The 21,638-nt window shown below is 40.0% G+C and overlaps 1 protein-coding gene across 1 annotated transcript in view; it reads right to left on the bottom strand.

The window, feature by feature from the left end:
- CASP10 (caspase 10) overlaps positions 1-21,638 on the bottom strand; it is a 36,199-nt gene that overhangs the window by 4,944 nt on the left and 9,617 nt on the right. The window contains exons 4-8 of the mRNA XM_042949694.1: positions 21,043-21,136; positions 15,360-15,495; positions 11,747-11,856; positions 2,412-2,520; positions 514-1,012 (exon numbers count right to left, since the gene is read on the bottom strand). Coding sequence (XP_042805628.1) covers positions 514-1,012; positions 2,412-2,520; positions 11,747-11,856; positions 15,360-15,495; positions 21,043-21,136 — 948 coding nt within the window. The remainder of the gene's footprint in view (positions 1-513; positions 1,013-2,411; positions 2,521-11,746; positions 11,857-15,359; positions 15,496-21,042; positions 21,137-21,638) is intronic.

The raw sequence follows: 21,638 nt of genomic DNA, 5'->3' as shown, positions 1-21,638 counted from the left end.
ATTTATACTGTTTCCTTCTGCCCAGCATTTCTTTCATTTCAATTATTTACCTAACATCTATTTGTCATCTCTAGAAGCTTTCCCTGATCCTTCAAATCTGGGTGAGGTACTAGTTCTATGTGTTTCCATAACACCTATGCTGTATAATGTGTAGTTGCCACAGGGAATGCTCTTCCCCCATCTATTCTTTCTATCTCTCTAGACTGTGAGCAACTTGAAGGCAGGGACTGTTTTGTTTTTTTTCAATTCTGTATCTTCCTTTCCAGTTATATGCTAGTGCTCAACATAGGTTTATTGGATGGATAAATGTTTGGATGGATGGACAGATGTTTGGATGAATGGGTAGATGGATGACGGATGAATGGATGGATAGATGGGACAGATGGATGAGTAGACTGATGGATGGATGGACAGACAGATGCACAGATGGGTATGTGAAGAGACAGACGAACAGGTAGGTAGATAGATGGATGGACAAACCGGTAGGTATATAGTACAACTCAAACATCTCACCTTGGGACCAAGTTCTTCAGATTATTATACAGAGACTGAATATACCAGCTGCCTTCCTCTACATGCCGAAAGGATACATAGCCAGGGACAGTGGCCAGGCCAAGAAGGAAATCTGCATCACTGGGAACACTGGCCAGAAGGGAAGGGGTAGGAGGTGAATGCTCGGAATTTATAGCATCTGCTTCAATGGATACAGAAGGTTGTATCTCTTCACCCTGACAGGCCTGGATAAAAAAGAGTTTGGGTTTATGAGCCAGGCCAGGGCACTGCTGGGCTGTGAAATGAGACATGATCTCCCGAATGGGAACAAGGGCCTCATCTGAGGAGTAGACAGCTCCAAATTTCCCATGGGTCAGAACACAGAACACAAAGCAATCTCCATCAGCATGGCCTGGATGACTCTTATATTCCTTCAGAACCTCATCTAGACGTCCTTTGGTCACATTATTATATATATGTACGCTGAACCCCAGCCACTGAAACACACGCTCCAAGCACTCTGTTAAAAAAAAAAAAAAAAAAAAAAAAAAAGGAAAGAAAGGGGAAATAATAAAATGAGATAGAGTAAAATGAAACAAAATTAAGGGGTGGAACAATGTTAATAGTTATAAAACTTGCACAGCAAGTAGCCTGAAGCTTGGGTTTTTATTTTACTTTCATAACAATAAAATTTTATTATTTACCTACCTTCTTATAGTACCCACAGCACTATCACAATGGTCCTGAGAGTCAGCAGAGGCCACAGTTTCATCCTACTTCACAGATGAGGAAGCCAAGGCCCAGGACTCACCCACAGTCACAAACTAGTTTGTGGTGGAGCCACAGCTCAAACCCAGTTTTTTTGTTGCTGATGCACCATACTTTCCCCCAACCCACAGAGCTGTACATGGTCAGGGACTCCTTTTGCTCTTTCAGCAGATTGGTAATACCCCAAGTGCTATGGTCTTCATGTTTGTGTCCCCCTAAAATTCATATGTTGAAATCCTAACCCCCGAGGTGAGGGTATGAGGAAGTGGGGCCTTTGGGAGGTGATTAGGTCATGAGGGGAGAGCCCATAAAGAGACCCCAGAAAAAAAAAAGAGACTCCAGAAAGCTCTTCTGCCATGTGAGGACACAGCACAAAGACTGCCACCTAGGAAGCGGGCTTTCACCAGGCATCAAAATGTCAGAGCCTTGATCTTGGACTTCCCAGCCTCCAGAACTGTTAGAAATAAATGTGTGTCATTTATAAGCCATCTAGTTTATAGTATTTCATTACAGCAGCCCAGGTAGGCTAAGACACCTGGGATATACAAGAGGCTTAGAACATTTATATTATCCTTACATTTAAATTTTTTTAATGTTTATTTATTTTTGAGACAGAGAGAGAGAGGGATAGAGAGACAGAGCATGAGTGGGGGAGTGGCAGCGAGAGAGGGAGACACAGAATCTAGGAAGGCTCCAGGCTCTGAGCTGTCAGCACAGAGCCAGATACAGGACTCCAACCCACAAACCCTGAGATCATGACCTGAGCTGTAGTCAGATGCTTAACCAACTGAGTCATCCAGGTGCCCCATATCATCCTTACATTTAAATGGAAGATAGGGGCACCTGGGTGGCTCAGTTGGTTAAGCATCCGACTTCAGCTCAGGTCACAGTCTTGCGGTCCGTGAGTTTGAGCCCTGCATCGGGCTCTGGGCTGATGGCTCAGAGCCTGGAGCCTGCTTCCGATTCTGTGTCTCCCTCTCTCTCTGCCCCTCCCCCGTTCATGCTCTGTCTCTGTCTCAAAAATAAATAAACACTAAAAAAAATAAAATAAATGGAAGATAAAAAATTACAGAAAGAAAATATGAAAACTAAAAAAAAAATGATTTTAAGATCCCCAACTTGCATCTTATAGACTATTCAGACTTTCTTACCAGCATCTCTATGAGTCCCTGGTCGATCTGAGAGTGAGGTAAAGCTGTGGTTATTAACAACAACACAGTGGCCTCTGTGCTTCCGATCCATTCTGTACACAGCTGCTTCCTTGAAAGAAGAAGAAATAGAATGACTTATTAGGGAATCCTCATTTTAAGGGTTTAATGTTTCTAACCAATCACTTCATTTATCAGTACCAAAGGCTGAGAGTTCTCAAGGCTATGGTCCTGGTCTAGAATTACTCAATTAAGTCCAAGGTGAAATGCCAGGTATTGATTAAAATTCAGACTTCATTTGGTTTGACTGCAGAATGTCAATTAGCAGTGTTAAATAACAGAATATGTAATTTAACTTCAGCAAATCAAGAGCTTATGCAAAAGCATCTTCCTTTCTGTTTTCTTTTTTGTTTCTGTGTTTTTTTAGAGAGAGAGAGCTAGCACAAGCCAGGTAGAGGGGCAGAGGGAGGGAGGAAGAGAGAGAAAGAGAGAGAATCTCATAAGCCAGGTAGAGGGGCAGAAGGAGGGAGGGAGAGAGAGAGAGAGAAAGAAAGAGAGAGAATCTCAAGTGGGCTCCACGCTCAGCACAGAACCCAACGCAGGGCTCGATGTCACAACCCTGGGATCATGACCTGAGCCAAAATCAAGAGTCAGACTCTCAATTGACTGAGCCACCCAGGCACCCCACATCTTCCCTTTTGGATTAGCAAAGTGAAGGAAGCATAAGTAAGGATCTAACAAGACAATAAAGATATCAAATGTTTATTTCTTTTTCAGATGGTAAGATTCTGGAGTGATCTGACTCCCCTGAAAACAGAAAAGTCTCTTTTGTAGAGATCACAGAGATCACAGTGAGAATTTTAAAATACGTGCCATTATTTCTGAAGGTTATTGTAAACAGCATGTAATTACAAGTGAGCTGAGTTGGCTCCAGTGGGACCTGTGTGTGGCTGAAGTGATCTCCTAAAAACATGGCATATCTTTGATCCAAGCAGAAAAGAAGTGGCTTCAGTCAATAGAAAAGAAACTCCCCTACCTGGAAATAATTCAAAGGCTGTGTGTGGCTGTAATGGCAACAGCATTGCCTCCATAGGCAAAGGTGAACACACTTCTGATTGTTTCAGAAAAAGGTGGGATAATCACAGAGACAGAAACAAGAACAATGACAGAAACAAACATCTCTGAGCCCTCAAAGTCATTAAGGGATGGACCCTAGCTGGAGAAGACCTTTGTGCTGGTTTCAGAAGTTAAAGTCTCAACAGATGCTCCCAAGATCTCTATGGAGACCAGGGTTTCTCTGTCGCCTTGAAAGAGAAGTTCTCAGATTCTTCAAATATCTTTCCCCAAACATTTAGATTTCCTTACAGAGGATGGGTTAAGAGTCAAGATCATGTGAATCAGCTAAAGTATTTCTGGCAGAAAGCTTGGCTGGGTTGAGACAGTATCTATCTGTTACTGGATATAGACAGGCTGGACGGACACCAGGAAGAGGAGGGGGAAAAACAGAAAGCCCAGAGAACCCAGTCTGGGTAGGGCAAAAATCAGACCACAGCCCAGAATTCATTTAGCCATGTCTTTGGCATCGGCTAAAGATCGCATTCCTCTGAAGTGTTCCTGCAAATTTCTTGGTTCCTCTAAATATGAATCCACCACAGATGAAGCCAGTGATGCGTTGTCACGTAGCAATACAGGAAAATGAAACTTGAAACTTTTCTTCTCCCACATCCAGCAAGTTTTCAGTAGAATCCAGCAAGCTCTGCCCTTGTCTCTAAGGCTTGAGTTAGTTATTAACTATAGTTAAGGGTCACTCCTGGGTGCACAGCTCAGGCTGAGTGAATCCAGCATCCCCAGACCATAGAACACAGCCAAAAGGGGCCAAACTTCAGCTGTACACAGCACCTATAAATTCCTCCTCACCTTGGGAGAAGGTAATACTGCAAGAAAGCCATGTTCAAACTTCCAAACCACAGAATTGCAAAACTGAAAGAAACTCCCTTATTTTTCAAAGAAATGAAGCAATCGCCTGAGTGCCTGAAGCCACACTGTGTTAGAGCCAGGTCTTCAGAGGGTGAGCTCTGGAGTCAGACTCCTGGGTTCAGATCCCAGCTTCACTAGTGGGTCCATTTAGGAAGTACTATATCCATTCATTGAGTCTCCACTTCCTTGTCATTAAGTGAGAATAACAGCAGTACCTACCTCTGGATTGGAGGATTCAATGAGATAAGCCCTAGAAAGCTCTTAGGACAGTGCCTGCCTGGCACATAACAAGTGCTCAGTAATGGTAACTCTAATCAACATTGTATCACGCACTTTCCTGCTTAGGCAGAAAGCAGAGATTCCTGGGAATGTGAAGTGTTTGGACTCTGAAGTTTAAATTTCCAGAAAAAAAAAAAAAAAAGGAATCTCTTCTGATAAACTTTACATATCACAGGGAGACTACACCAAAAGCGTGTTCATAAGCCGTTTAGCTCTGTAGCAGATTCTGTAATATTTTCCTAAGGTTATGATTTTGGGGCAAAGATCCAAGGCACTAAATACATCATTGCCAAGTCCCTCCCTCTGTCATCTCTCACTCTGAAAAATACAAGCAGTATCTGGAGCCACACTACACCAGATGTTCCCAGAGTCAACATTCTGCTCTGTCATGCTGGCCTGTGGGTTTCAGCCCTACCAAGTGTTCCTTCCCTCCTTACAGAGGGTGATCTAATTCTGAAGGGTAGAGGGAGAGCAGATGCCAGCATTCCCCAGATGCTGTGGTGCAAGGGTTTCAGAGTACAAACCACCCATTTCTCTCCATTCTCCCACAGAAAAGCCTGGTAGAATCCATGCCTGAAATGAGATAAGAAATGAATTCTCCACTAATTTGTTACCTTTCTCCCTCAAAACATCTCAAATTGCTTGGTAACTGTCATATGTTTCTATTCCTGCCATACTGATCCAAGTTATATAAAGTGTATTAGAAACATCTACCATAATTCCTCATGGGCTGATCTTGCCCAGAAACCCTCTGTTGAGGAAACAGGAAATGAATGAAATGCAGGAAATCCACACAGTTAGGATGAGGGTCAAAAAGCTGGACTTGATGCAAAGAACAGACACTTAATCCCCAGCAAGTTCAGCAGCAAGTGACAAAAAAGAGAATCATCTCTCTCCTTTCAGAGGAGGAGGCTCACAAAGACACAGTGGCAAAAATACAATATGACATATGCACAAAGATATTTATTCATTGCAGCATTATTTGAAATAACGAAAGACCAGAAATAACTCTAATGTCCACCACTAGGAAGTGGGCGAAAGAGCTGTGGAGCAGGATGCAGAAGATAATTTCTGTACAGGAGATCCCGTTACATGAAGGAAGTCAAGCGAAAAACAGTATTTTAATGGGGCACCTCATTTATAATAAAGGGGACAGATGGCTGGGTTTTTTTCAAAAGTAACAACAGGATAAATAGAAAATAAACTAATAAAAAAAGGTAATCTACGGAGGAAAGGGAAGAGGGGCAAGAATGCAATGGAGCCTCCTCTGAGTATACTCTCTTGACAGTTTTTACTTTGGGCCTACAGAAACATTTTATATTATTAAATGTAAGACTGAAACATAGCCTAGGGTCCTCACCTTTTGTGCATGCTCTACCACATTCACTCCACTCCCAAACCCCTTGCCCTCAGCCTGCAGCAGAAAGTCTCAAAGCGGTTCTGGGGAGGGGTTAACACTGCCACTTGGCCACATGGGGCGCAGCACCAGACCTGTTTGAGGTGACCGGCAAGTCATCCCCAAGTTCCTGGAGGTGCCTCCCTGCTGGAGCCCACCAAGCTTCCGGCTGCAAGAGAGGGACTTATCTTCAAGCCAGACCAAAGCCACACAGCCTCACTCCCAGGCTGCACAATACCAGAATTTCCCAACTTTGATGAACAAATGAAAAAAAGAACTTTAGTTTCACTCTCTAAAACACTTCCGGCCTTTCTTTTTGCAAGCCGTATTTTCCTTCCTGCAAAATGCTAATTTCTCTCAGCGACATCCAAGGACCAAGCAGGCTGTTTTCTGGGTTTATCCAGCTGGTTTTGAAAGCAGTTGAGTGAATTTTCTGGAATTAAGGGCAACACAGATACAGCAGCAGGCTCTGCCCAGCATCCCCAGGACCCAGGTTTCCTTAATTTGTCTCCTTCCTTGTGCTGATAAAATCAGCCAGAACAGGGACTAGAAATAAGCTTTAACGTCAGCCTGGCTCTTTCTCTGAAAATGCTGCATCTTCTGTTGACACCCTCCCAAACTCTGTGTCAGAGAGGAATGAATGAATGAAGGAAGGAAGGAATGAATGAACGAATAGATAACTGACCCACTGCCTGGACATGCTCAGTCTTCTTTCCACTGTTTTCAAATAATAAGGGTCCAATAAGTCCTTAAAAAGAAGCTGATATTACATCTCTTCAACAGAAGAGCATGAAGAGAAAATGCAGAATAACAGAAAGCATTAAGATAACAGAAAAGCATTAAGAAATCATATTCCACTTTCAAATATATTGATTTGGTTTTTAATGTAAATCAATTTAAATAATTAGGGGTGTTACTTGAAATACAGTTTCTTCTCATTAAATGCAATGGTTGGTAGTGCTCTTTTATGTAAGAAAACCTCTAAGGTGCTAATGAAACATGATATGATTTACCAACTTTCATTTTATCCAGGGCCAGGATTGCCTAGATAACTTTTTTTTAACATCCCAAATACTCAAACTTTATTTTATTTTTTTATTTTTTCTTCCAAGATTTTATTTAAATTCAAGTTTGTTAGCATATAGTGTAGTATTAGTTTCAGGAGTAGAATTTAGTGATTCATCACTACATCTAACCCCCAGTGCTCATTACAACAAGTGCTCTCCTTAATCCCCATCACCCATTTAGCCCATCCCCCTACCCACCCCCTCCAGTAGTCCTCAGTTTGTTCTCTGTATTTAAGAGTCTCTTATGGTTTGCCTCCCTCTCTGTTTTTATCTTATTTTTCCTTCCCCTCCCCTATGTTCATCTGTTTTTTTATTTCTTAAACTCCAAACATAAGTGAAATCATAGAGTATTTTTCCTTCTCTGACTTATTTCCCTTAGCATAATATACTCTAGCTCCATCCACATCATTGCAAATGGCAAGATTTCATTCTTTTTGGTATGTGTGTATCACATCTTCTTTAGAAATTCATCAGTTGATGAACATATGGGTTCTTGCCATAGTTTGGCTATTGCTGATAGTGGTGCTATAAATATTGGGGTGCAGGTACCCCTTTGAATCAGTATTTTTGTGTTCTCCAGATAAATACCTAGTAGTGCAATTGCTGGGTTGTAAGATAATTCTATTTTTAACTTTGAGGAACCTCCATACTGTTTTCCAGAATTGCTGCACCCGTTCGCATTCCCACCAACAGTGTAAGAGGGTTCCCCTTTCTTTGCATCTTTGCCAACAACTATTGTTTCCTGAGTTGTTCATTTTAGCCATTCTGATAAGTGTGAAGTGGTATCTCATCATGGTTTTGATTTGTATTTCCCTGATGATCAGTGATGTTGAGCATCTTTTCTTGTGTCTGTTAGCCATTTGCTTGTCTTCTTTGGAGAAATGTCTGTTAACATCTTCTGTTCATTTCTTAACTGGATTATTTATTTTTGGGGTACTGAGTTTTATAAGTTCTTCATAGAACTTATCCAATATGTCTTTTGCAAATATCTTCTCCCATTCCACAGGTTGCCTTTCAGTTCTGTTGATTGTTTCCTTCACTGTACAGAAGCATTTTATCTTGACGAAGCCAAAGAGTTCACTTTTGCTTCTGTTTTCCTTGCCTCTGGAGACATGTCTAGTAAGAAGTTGCTACAGCCAAGGCCAGAGAGGTTGCTGCCTGTGTTCTCCTCTAGGATTCTGATGGTTTCTTGCATAAGTAACTTTTAAGACACCTTCTGACCCTGAAAGTCTAGGAGAAGGCATGTAATATGAGGTGCTCCCTCCCAAAGCCTCCTATACTCTCAGCACCACGACAACTCCTCCCATCTTCATCTGGCCATAGCCAGAATCCTCTGAGGTCAGCAAAATAGCAGCGCTCTACATGCCAAGGCTGAGCTACTCCCCTTAGAAACTACTGAATTTCTAAGAGGCAAAGAGCAAAGTCGTGTGTGTGTGTGTGTGTGTGTGTGTGTGTGTGTGTGTGTGTTTTCTACATGCACAGAAGTATCTGAGCACACACAAAATTAGTTGAAAAAGTAGGTGCAGAGAAGGATTAAGTTTAGCGGGCAAAAAAACTTTTAGAGAAGAAAAGAGGGCTCTCGCATATAGCAGAATGCTGAGTGCTGACTTATAAAGGTAGAGAAAATACTGGAGTTTGAAAATCATTGCTTTTCAACCAACATAATAAAAATTGAATCACACTAGGATCATTAATGGATACTAAATCTAGGGGAAATTCTTGATGCAGAGTGGGATATTTGTAAAGTCTCAAAATGTCTCTCTACCACTTGCTTACTAGTTGCAGGGGAGAAATAGTAACTATACAAAATTAACTGTATAGTGAAGAAATCAGACAACACCTTGACCAAACAATCAAAATTACCATCACAAATAGGGAGCAGACGGACACCACTGCTTCCAGGTGTGATGCCCTGAGAAGAGTACATCATTTAGGTAATATTCCTGCCAGAATATTTAAGCTTGAAACAAATCACAGGCAATACAACGCACACCAAAAATGAGGACAATTCTATTTTTTTAATAAAAGGTGGTAGTGAGGGTGACAATATTCTTCAAAAATGTCAATGTCATAAAGAAAAGTTGTTCAAGATTAAGGGAGACTACAGACACATGACACCTAAATACAATAATGATCCCAGATAAATTATGTGTTGGAGGGGGAAAAAACTATAAAGGATATTATTTGATCAACAGAAAAAACTGAAATGTGGAACTTCAATTTGGTGAAAGTATTGTATTAAGTAAACTTTACTGGCATCAATAACTGTACTATAGTTTTAAAAGAATATCCTTATTCTTAGGAAATACATAGTAAATATTCAGGGGTAAAGAGTCATGATGTGTGCAAGCTACTCTCAAAAAGTTTGGAAAAAAATTATGTGTGTTTAAATAGATAGATGATATATAGGTAAATAGATAGGTAGGTAGATAAAGACAGAGAAAGAAAGCAAAGGCTAACACAAATGGTGTAAAAGTCAACAACAGGTAAGTGAATCTGGTAAAATAGTACACAGTGTTCTTAGTATTACTCGCATTCTGTCAACTTTTCCATAAGATTGAAATTATTTCCAAATTTAAAAATAAAAAATTGTAACTGTAAAAATATGAAACCATGAAAGTAGTAAAGAAGCTATGAATGAATTTTTAAGAATAAAAAATAAAACTTCCACAAACAATCCAATTAAAAAATGGGCAAAAGGACTTGAATAGACATTTCTCCAAGAAGGATAACACAAATCGCTAACAAGCACATGTAAAGATGCTCAACATCAGTAATCATTAGGGAAATGAAAATCAAAACTACAATGAGATACCACCTCATACCCATTAGGATGACTACTATCAAAAAACGAGAAAATAAAAAGTGTTAGCAAGGTTGTGGAAAAATTGGAACCCTTATGCTTTATTGGTGGAAATGAAAAATGATACAGCTGTCATGGAAAACAGTAGGAAGGTTCCTCAATAAATGAAATACAGAATTACCATATGATCCAGCATTTCCCCTTCTGGGTAAATACCCAGAACTGAAAGCATGATCTTCTGGGTAAATACAGGAACTGAAACCATGATTTCAAAGAGATATTTGTATACCCATGTTCATAGCAGTATTAATTCACAATAGCCAAAAGGTGGACACAATCCATATGTCCATCAAACATATGTGCATTCATTTATGAATGGATAAACAAAATATGGTACATACACACAATGAAATATTATTCAGCTTTCAAAAGGAAGAAAATTCTGACATGGTTGAACCTTGAGGACATTATATAAAGTGAAATAAGCCAGTCACAAAAAACAAATACTATATGAATCCACTTATATGAGGTACCTAGAGTAGTCAAATTCACAAAGATAGAAAGTAGAATGGTGTTTGCCAGGGGCTGGTGGGAGGGAGGAATGGGGAGTTACTGTTTAATAGATATTGAGTTTGAGTTTTGCAAGATAAAAAGAGTTCTGGAGATTGGTTATACAACAATATAAATGTACTTAACAGAACTGAACTGTACACTTAAAAATGATGAAGATAGTAAATTTTATGTTGTCTTTTATCACAATTAAAAAAAGTTCCAAGGCCAAGATAACTGCATTGATACTGATAGATGTTAGCAAAATAAAACTGCCCAAGTCAGCTGGTAAGAAACATTAATTCCAGGGAAGAATGTCATATGTGTCTTCCAAGGATCATGATCATGTTATAAGAAACACACTGCTCCTAGGTTTCAGCACGAAGAAGAAGAAGAAGAAGAAGAAGAAGAAGAAGAAGAAGGAGGAGGAGGAGGAGGAGGAGGGGAGGGAGGAAGGGGAGGAGGAGAAAGAGGAGGAGGAGGAGAAAAAAAGGAAAAAAAAAGAAAATGAAACAGATTGCAAATTTCCCAATGTTTTCCCTCTATCCACCCTTCTATTGCTGGGCACTAAAGGAACCCAGTTCTTGTTCTCTGGAAAGGACAGGCTACATAATTTGTAGGGCTCCATGCAAGATAAAATGTGAGGCCCTTTGTTCATACATAAAGAAATGTTTAAATTTTTTTTTTATTTTATGGAAAGAGAGAGCAGATGTGAGGGGCAAAGAGAGAAGGAGAGAGAGAGAGAGAGAGAGAGAGAGAGAGAGAGAGAGAGAGAGAATCCCAAGCAGGCTCCACGCTCAGCAAGGAGCCCGATATGGGGCTTCTATCCCAAGACTCTGGGATCATGACCTGAGCTGGAATCAAGAGTCAGATGCTCAAATGACTGAGCCACCCAGGAGCTCTCATTATTAAGAATTTTAAAACAGTGACAGCTGAGCATTAGAAAAGCATGGGCAATGTGGGACTGCACAGGCTGTACATTCAGGAAGCTGGCCTTGATCAAATTGCACAGATAAAACAATCCATTTCAAAGCAATCCAGTGGTGTACTGGAGTCAACTCAAACCAGCTAGTGAGAGCCATTTGTCAGATTTTCAGAAATTCTGCAAAAACCTGAAATCAGCCATAATGGGAACACTTACCCCAAACACTACAAATCAGAGTCTCTCTCCTCTCTCTCTTTTTTGTTCTTTCTTTTTGGAATAGGGAATTGAGGGTGGAGAGTAGAGCTGGTCATTAAACATTTGCCAACACATCATTGAACCTACCTGTAAGGCTCCAAAGAATTGGTTAACATCTGAACGAGAAAATAGTTCTTCCTCTCCTTTATGCAATGACTCAGTTTCCTGGTCAACAGGAGGTGTCACTACCTGGGAGGCTGGAAATAGAATCACAGACAGTAAAACAAAAATCATCTTCTGACTAGTAGTAATCCAAGGTAACCAATCATCACAAGATATTATTTTATAGGGACCTGTAGATTTGTAGTGCCATTTACTTAAAGAGGCCTACATATATACCTAGGAAAAAAAATGTGAATTTATAAATTGTTTTTCTTTATCATTGTATTTTCATTCCTTGTATTATTATATTTCATTTCTTATTATGTTTGTGTTTTTATTCTTTTTATAATGTTACTAGTTCCTTAAAATTACCATATACTGTACTAAATGCTATTTCAGAATGTATGGTACTTAATGTGTCAGATAATGGCCAAGAGATAACAAAGGCATTACCTCAAAAAATAAAAGCAGAACTAAGACCATAGTAAAAAAGATAAAGAAGAAAAAAAGGAAGGGAGGAAAAGAAAAAAATCAAGAAAAAACACTCAAAAGTGGTAATTAAATAAATATGGGTTTTTTTTAATAATAAACATGTTATGTATATAAAGTTATTTCTATGGAACCATTACTAAGAATGAGCTATGTCTGTATTATGTTCATAGGAAAATATCAGCTATATTAGGTGGGAATAAAGAAAGTTATATATGATTAGCATGATTTTATTTAAATATATATGTATTTATCTATCTACACACACACACACACACACACTCACAAACTGTCTCCATATAGAAGAAAGGCTACAAAAATATACTCCAGTGATTAGGTCTGGGGACTGGCCAGCAGTAGATAAACTCTATTGTCATTATTTGAATTTTTATTTAATTTTATTATAATTATGATACATTACTTTTAATAAGAAATTTAAAATACTAAAGCAAACACCAAGACTCAAGAAAACTTAGAAAAGTATCCAGGCAGTCCTTAAATAGAGCTTGTGTTCTAATCAGATACAATGGACTTTGACGTGGGCGTCTGGGTAGCTCAGTCAGTTCAATGTCCGATTTTGGCCAGGTCATGATCTCGTGTTCATGAGTTCAAGCCCTGCATTGGGCTCTGTGCTGACAGCTCAGAGCATGAAGCCTGCTTCAGATTCTGTTTCTCCCTCTCTCTCTCTCTGCCCCTCCCCCACTCACGCTCTCTCTCTCTCTCTCTCTCTCTCTCTCTCTCAAAAAATGAATAAACATTTTTAAAAAGTGGACTTTGCCTTTGGATCACATTCATTTACAGAAAAGTCTAAAATCTGCATACCTACTATTTTTTCAGTCCTTTAGTCCTTAATCCTAAATGGCAGAATTAAGCCCAAACTCTTAGGGCTACAGAAAGTCAACACTGAAATATTAATTGATATTTATGATATAATAATAAATATGTATTTGGTCTCTGCCCTCCTTTTCCTGGCACGCAGCTCCTAAAACCCTTGGAATCTCTGAAGTGCTAAGCATCTTTTGCTATAAGATGCTAATAAGATGACTGGTGATTGGGGGCTCCTGGACAGCCTCTAGAGGGGGGCTACTTGCCAGTGGTCAAAGGGTTAGAACTTTCAACCCCACACTCAGACCTCTGAGAAAGGGAGAAGGCCTAGAGGTTGAATAAATCATAACGGCCAATGATTCAATCAACCATGCCTACATATGAAGCCTCCATAAAAATCTCTAACTGAAGGAGCTTGGAGAGCTTCCAGGTTGGCAAATACGTGGAGATGCTGAGAGAGTGAGTTGCCTGGAGAGGGCCTGGAAGCTTTATCTCCCTTCCCCCATACCTTGCCCTATCCGTTTCCTCCTACACTTGGCTGTTCCTGAGTCAAATATTTTTATAATATATAAGTAATCTAGTAAACTGTTTTCCTGAGTTCTGTGAGCTTTTCTAGCCAATTACTGAACCTGAGGAGGGGCTCATGGGAACCATCAGTTTGTAGCCAAGTTGGATACAAGCCGTGAGTATTCTGGGGACTCGCTAACTTGTGACTGGCATCAGAAATAGGGGGCAGTCTTAGGGCACTGAGCCTTTAGCCTAATTTAGTTAAGGTGTGTACTAACTCTGGTTAGTGTCAGAATTGAATTAAATCATAGGACACCAAGTTGGTGTCTACAGAGAATTAGAGAATTGGTTGGTATAAAAAAATCCTACCCATCTAGGTCAGAAGTGTTCCAGAAGTGTTGGTGTGATAATAGTAGAGGAAAACTTTTTTTTTATTTTGACACCCAAAAGAGATCACACAGCAGGTAGGTTGTAGAAAAGAAAAGTCAAAATTAGAATTCTTCTTCTGATATAAAGCTCAGGGTTCAAGATTCACTGAGGCATTTACTACATAAACACTAGAGTGCCTTCTCCAGAGTTCAAATATCAAAAATAATTTGACCACCTACCCTGCTCATTTTGTGTGGGGTACTAGCTACAGGAAAATGGCAATGTAATTTTAAAAAAATCTCTGCATTCAGAATTCAGTAATGATTCCAAATGTATTTTTGATATCAACTCTCTGCTTTTTATTTCTCACTTGATAACTTTGGTTAGAAGAATCATTTTTATTTTTCATAACTTTTACTTAAATTATACATTTATTCATTGCCTTATTATTGTTTGAGATTTTATCAATTTAACAACAGTATATTTTGTCTCTCAACTCATTGCGTATTTACAGAATTCTTAGAAGTTTCCTTTTAGCTAGTTTCGTTTTCAACCAAAGACATTTGCACACCAGATTAACTCACTGAACTAAAATATGGGTGTGGCATTAAAGCTACTCATGCATTTTTATTTCAGCTCTTGTTTAACACTGGAGAAACAGACCTGGAAAAACACAAATATTTACCAACCAGCTTTGACTTCCACGCTGTGCTATTACCTCCATATAATACGACAGCAATACAACCTTTACAAGACAGGATTAAAGAAAAAAACAAGGAAATAAAATTCTTCTCTGTTAGTAATTTCTGAGAATATGAACGTTTTCATGACTTTCTGACAAACATATTCATAGCAACATGTTTTACGCTATGCCAGACATGCATTTTACAGGAATTACTTCATTCAGTTCTCAAAACACTCATGAGGTAGATAGTATTATTATCCCCAGTTTACAGATGGGGAAAGTGAAACACAGAAAGGCTAATAAAAGAACCACTGAATCATTAATAAGTGGAGTCCTGGCAATCTGACTCCACAGACCTCATTCTTCATCCTTATGCTATTCTGCCTCCTTCTTTTTTGTTATTTCATTCAAAATTATTTTCTCTACTCTCGCCCCACGGATGAATGAGAAAAAGACATTTACCTAAACCTTTTCTTCATTAGAATATAAGATCCAAGACAGCAGAAGCTTTGCTGTATACACTACTGTGTCTCCAACTTCTAAAACTCTGCCTAGTACAGAGTTCGCATTCAATAAATATGTCTTAAATGAGCAGATGGGGAGAGAGTTCTGGCTTTTCTAAGACAATATCATCAGAGTGATGAGTAAACATCATTAATGACCAGTTAGTTTAAGAATTCCCATGGTCTTGTGCAAAGAAGCAAGTGTAAGTAAGCTAGTTACCTTTCTCTCTCTTATATTTTTCTATCTTTCTCATAAGGTTAGGTACAACTTTTCTGCAGAGATCCTCCAGTAACATCAGATTATCTTCATCTATTAGAGCTTGTTTCTCCAGATATGCCAGGAAACTTAGAGAGGTCTGCAAGAGAATCAATGGAGTCACATTTACTTGCCCTCTGAGGATCCATTCATTCTTTAAACATTACCTGCATGGCCTCTAGTCACTAGATTTTGCAATGATGAATAAGGCAGAGTGTTTGCCCCTGAGGGGTTCAATCATATGGGGGAAGGTGGATTACCAAGTAAAATATACAATCTATATTAATACCAAATACCAAATATATGTAACTCACTACATACCAGGCAGTGCTTGCTGTACATTAACCTCAAAAACAAGCCAATGAGGCTAGATCCTATTATAATCCACATTTTAAAGATGAAATAACTGAGGTTCAATCACTTGTCCAAGGTCACAGAGCCAATAAGTGGCAGAGCTGGTATCTGTACCTGGCAGTCTGATGTCAAAGTCTCTCTTATTAACTAACCATTGAACTAGACTGCCTGTCACTTACAGCTGTAAATGATATAATTAGATTAGGGCAGCAGCAAAACAGAAGCACCAAAGAAACAAGAGGCAAATATTTGGTATTTGAAAAGAAAAAAAAAATTTCTTAAATACTGCTGGGAAAAAAACACAAATCAGCTAGTATTATTTTAATATTGAAATACATGTGGGGTGGAAGGTATCATATTCTTTTCAGTAAATAAGGCTTCTCAATGTATTAAGCTGGTTATGAAAAAATATACAGGGACAAAATTACATTAGAACCCACAGAAAAGAATAGCTGCTTAGAAAGGAACCTCTGGACACTATCCCACTGCATACATGAAGCATCAGCAGAGTGGGAACTGGGAGAAGTCTCCAGATATATGGAACAGTTGAACGGTTAAAAAGGGACAGTGTGTTCAGGAACACTGAGAAGGAAGCTTGAGTGCAAACACTGAGCGAGAGCTAGATCATGGCTAGAACTGCGGGCTGGTATCAGACCACGCAGGAACATACAGTATATGAGGAGTTTGGGCCAAGTGTCCCACGCGTCAAGGAGTGGCAGAAGTAGTTTTTAAGGAGGACAGTAACATGAATACATTTATTTTTAGCAGAAGTTTTGAAATAGGTTGGAGAAGGAAGTGGATTAGAGAGAAAATATTGGCAAGAGGTACTGGACCTGAGAAACATTTCTGAAATAGAATTTGGTGAGTTGTGGAGATCAATTGGGAATGGGTGAAAAAGATGACTTAAAATGGTGGTATCACTCATTTATTCATCATTCGTCTATTCCACATAGCAGGCTTCACAAAAGCTGCACATGGGAGAGAACTCTTTTTTTTCATTTATTTTTTTTTATGTTTATTTTTGAGAGAGAGAGATAGAGCATGAGCAGGGAAGGGGCAGAGAGAAGGGGAGACACAGAATCTGAAGCAGGCTCCAGGCACTGAGCTCTCAGCTCAGAGCCCAATGCGGGGCTCAAACTCACAAACTGTGAGATCAGGACCTGAGCCAAAGTTACATGCTTAAATGACTGAGCCACCCAGGCACCACTGGGAGGGGATTCTTGAAGGATGACTATGTCTTCACTGCCAGCGTGGAAAAGGACATTCCAGGCAAAGAAAACCACATGGGAAAAGTGATGTGAAACTACAAATCTGGTTATGAGGAGGTTCATGTTGGCTTCAGTACGAGCAGTTTCATTGGAGTGATGAAGTTGAAGTCATATTGAAATGCATTGATATGTGACCCAGAGTTGACTTAGTGGAGAAAGAGCGCATACAAACTATTCTTTAAAGAAGCTTGGCAGTAGAGGGAGGGAGGGAGAAAGAGCAATAACAGAAGGATGAGGAAGGGTTACTGAGTGTGTGTGTATGTGTGTGTGTGTTTTCAAATAAGGCACTCAAGATGTCAACAACCAAGGAAAAGAACAGAATTGATTACTTGATTTCTGTTCTCATCTGATCAAAGAGAGATTATAATTTTTTAAGACATTCCAGAGACAGGGCTCCTGGGTGGCTCAGTCAGTTAAGCATCTGACTCTTGATTTCAGCTCAGGTCATAATCTCACAGTTCATGAGTTCGAGCCCTATACCAGGCTCTGCACTGACAGTGTGGAGCCTGCTTGGGATTATCTCTCTCTCCCTCTCTGCCCCTTGCTCACTTGCACCCTCTCTCTCAAAAACAAATAAATAAATAAAAGAAGTGTGTGTGCCCCCACGTGCAGCCCTAGCACACCAATAGCTTGGCCCAGGAATAAAGCAGGAGAGAGGAGCATGTGCAGGAAGATTCATCCAGAGCTGATCAGCTGGGCAAAGGGGTCAGAGGGAATCTACCACACAAGGGTCTGTGGTAGGTCACAGGCAGATGAGCTCTCTCTGAACCTCAAAACAGAAACCCCATTTTTTTAAACTTTCTTTTTTTTTAAGTTTACCTCTTTTTAAGAGAGAGAGAGCACAGAAGGGGCAGAGAGAGAGGGAGAGGGAATCCCATGCAGGCTCCGCAACATCAGTTTGGAGCCCAATGTGGACTTAAACTCATGAACTGTGAGATCATGACCCAAGCTGAAGTTGGATGCTTAACCGACTGAGCCACACAGGCACCCCAAAACCCCATTTTTGACAGCATCCTACTAAGGGTGAAGAAAAGGGACTAAGACACGATTCCAGAAGCAATGATAGAAATTCATTATAACTTCGTGGAAAGTTCATTGGATGTTTGGTAAATGACACCTTCTATACGCGCACACACACACACACACACACCACGCAATTTAAATGGAGTCTGTACTTTAAGAACACCACTCTGGTTAATACTAGCAGGAAGTGTCTGAAACTCTTTTGTTGTGCTCCTTTGCTAAGCTAGTAGATTTGGGTGTGGTTTCCTTTACATCCAACGTCCTAAGTTGATTGCTACTCTGAGAACGGATTTCCGGACTGTTGTTTGAGTCTTTCAGCATGTGTAAAGACAGCTATTCTGCTATGAACCTGTAGAAAGTTATCAAAAAGGAGCCCTAGAACACCCTACAAAGGTCATTTCTCTAACTCTGGAGAGACTGTGTGAATTTAGAACATTTCCTTTTTGACTGAGGGAAGTTCAGGCCCTCCCCACCCAGCTGCTAAATAATTTATTTCAGTAACAAAAGTCTTTGCAATTGCAACTGCAGATAATGGAGTCTTATTAAGCCCCCATATAGAAACTCATCTAGCTGCTTAGAGACTGTCCTTTACATACTTCAGAAGGCTAGCCTGATCTCAAAGTCCAGTTGAGATCAACCTGGATTATCTCAGGTATATAACTCACCCACAATTCTCACATGACAAAATAGATCTCCTTCGAAATAAAGCTGAGATCATTTGGAACCCAAGAAGGAAGTGTGCTTTTCCTGAATCTGACCGGGTATTTCCATAGTTCTATGCCACAGCGAAATACAGTGATTTCTCCCTTTACTCCTGTACTGAATGAGAAAAGCATAAAATCATTTGGCTGCCTGACCATGGGCCTTAAATGACTTAAAAGCTAATTTAGCAGGGGGCAAAATGTTTGGAATACTTCTGGCAACCAACCACAGATGGCTGCAAGCTAAGGTCTAAGACCCATGAGGAAGTACAGGAAGAAATACATCCCCCAGTTTTTCCTAGTAGAAAATCACGGCTTGGTGTGGAGCATATCAGGGATTCCTGCCCATCTCCTCATCCCTCATCCTGCTGTGGGGAGTATGGACTTCTGTCCATGACGCAGAGAGAAGTGTAACCACAGAGAGTGGGTTCATTTTATTTATAAACCCAGACACTAGAGAAATCACAAGAGGATGTTCCAAGCTAGGAGAAAATATTATCAGAATAATCTGGAGCACTTTCAAACTACAGGAAATCAATGTGGAGACATTCACACTCTGAATCCAGCTGCCGATTTGCAGGAAACACAGGGGAAAGAGGAGCACATTGAACTGTACCAAGCACACGCAATCAGCAAAACTCAGACTGAGGGAAATTCTACTGGCCAGGTGTCCTGGGGTTCTTCAACAGACACATTTTAAGAAAAAGAAAGGGATTGGGGGGAAGATGGTTTAACCTACAGATTAAAAGACACTCAAAAGAAATAAACTGGCCAAGACTAAACTTGACATCTAGGGATGCACAGGTAAATGATAAAGTCGTAAAGACACATAAGAACATTGTTACCATAAAAGCCAAAACAGTGGTTTCTTCTAGCGGGTGGTAAGTAAGGGGCTGTGATTGGAATGGGACAAGTGGAGGGGTTTCTAGAACAGCTGGCAAAATTCAAATTCTTGACCTGGGTAGTGGTTTCAAGAGGATTAGCCTTATAACAATTCTTTAGTCTGTATGTGTATTTTATTCATTTTTCTACACTTGTGTTTTGTTGGGGTTTTTTTTAAGAATAAAAAGATAAAAGAAAAAAGTGTAAAAAAAAAAAAAAGAAAGAAAGAAAGATATCAGAACTTCCAGAGAGTATCTAAGGGAAAAAATTAGTAGATTGTGACAAGGGGCAACAAGTATAAGAATGTTATTAGTGTATCTTTGCACAACCCCATTAGGGTGGCTTAGTTCGTCCTGCTAATCTCTCCAGTCATTCATCATAAAATCACATAAAAGCAAGGGTCCAGGCCATTTTCTCAGAAAGAGAAGGGAAAGATTGTATCATCCCATTCATTCATGCTTTCATTCAGAGCACCATTTTGTAACAGATTCTACAAGGTTCCGGAGCTATAACAATGAGTAAGACTTGGTCACCAACTCCAAGGAACCCACACCCAACTTTTAGAAGACAGGAGGAAGCCTCCATAAGTGACTAATCAAAAGACACAGAGGGTAAAATCCCTGAGGGGTATGAAAGAGGGAAAAAAAAGATCTTAAAAAACTGTAGCCTAAACAAAATGAACCTGTTCGGGTCTACAGGTCTAACACCAGGAAATATATTTAATGAATTCCTTACATAGTCCTCATTTGACCTACCCCACCCACCCACCTCCTCATTTCCTTACTGTGCCCGACACATTTCTATATGGTAAAACACAGTGGGTGCCAATAGAAGTTAACAATTTACTACCTGATTACTATGTGCCAAATACAGGCCCCTAAAGTTTTACCCACATTATTTCATCCAATTCTCCCAACAGTCCTGGAAGGAAGTAGTGTAATTGTCTACAATATGACACATGAGAAAATGGAGACTCAGAAAGGTTCAATCACTTGCCCCACATCGAGGCATTAGTCACAGAACCAGGACTAGAATCCAGGCCCATCCAACACCAAAGTCAATGTTCCTAAGCACTGTATGGTATCATCTCCTACAAATATAAACCCTTCTTGAAGACCCTTTCCAGCATATTCCCAACACTGATTAAGGCAGTGCTCACAGGGGCACATGGATGGGTCTGTCAGGAAAGCGTCTGACTTTTGATTTTGGCTCAGGCCATGATCTCAAAGTTTGTTGAGTTCAATCCCCAACTCAGGCTCTGTGCTGACAGCATGGAACCTGCTTGGGATTCTCAGTCTTCCTCTCTCTCTCTCTGACCTTCTCCTATTCACAATCTCTCTCTCTCTCTCTCAAAAATAAATAAACATTTTTTTTAAAAGGCAGTGCTGACAAATACCCCACTCTTTATGACCCACTTACCATCTGGATTTTGGGAATCGATTCCCTCATAAGGAAGACCATGTCCTTTAAGTTCTCTGAGCCGATTCCCTCTGACAGTTCGTACAGCAGGTTTCTAAGACATACATCCAGAGAGACAAGTAAAGCCTCACACTTGCAAAGGACAGCACAGTAAATTGAGTGCTTTTTTATATACATTTTCTCTCATTTGAATGATCACACCCTGTGAGCAGATAATTTCAAATCCCAGTGTATAGATTCAAAACTAAAACTCTAAGCTTTAAGTGGCCTATTACATAAAGATAACATAATAAGCAGTAGAGGCAGTCCTTCTGATTCCAAGTCCAGTGCTACTTTCCATCCCACTAGGAAGATGTAAAACTCAATGTTGGCATGCCTTCCCATCTCCTGACCGCATTCTAGGAATTCAGGCTTACTCTATAGGCCCTCGTCAGAGAGGACTTGATACCATTCTATAGAAAGTCCACTGTTGAAAAAAAAGGAAACTATCCCAGCTTCTGGAGAGTCATGTAACTGACCACCAGAAAAGCTGAACATTCCATTCACACACTAACACCTCTGTATGCTGGAGATCTTAACCAGCGGAGTGGAAATAA

This window comes from Panthera leo, chromosome C1 (genome assembly GCF_018350215.1).
Source record: "Panthera leo isolate Ple1 chromosome C1, P.leo_Ple1_pat1.1, whole genome shotgun sequence".
Lineage (NCBI taxonomy): Eukaryota > Metazoa > Chordata > Mammalia > Carnivora > Felidae > Panthera > Panthera leo.
This window is presented reverse-complemented; position numbering and strand designations above follow the sequence as displayed.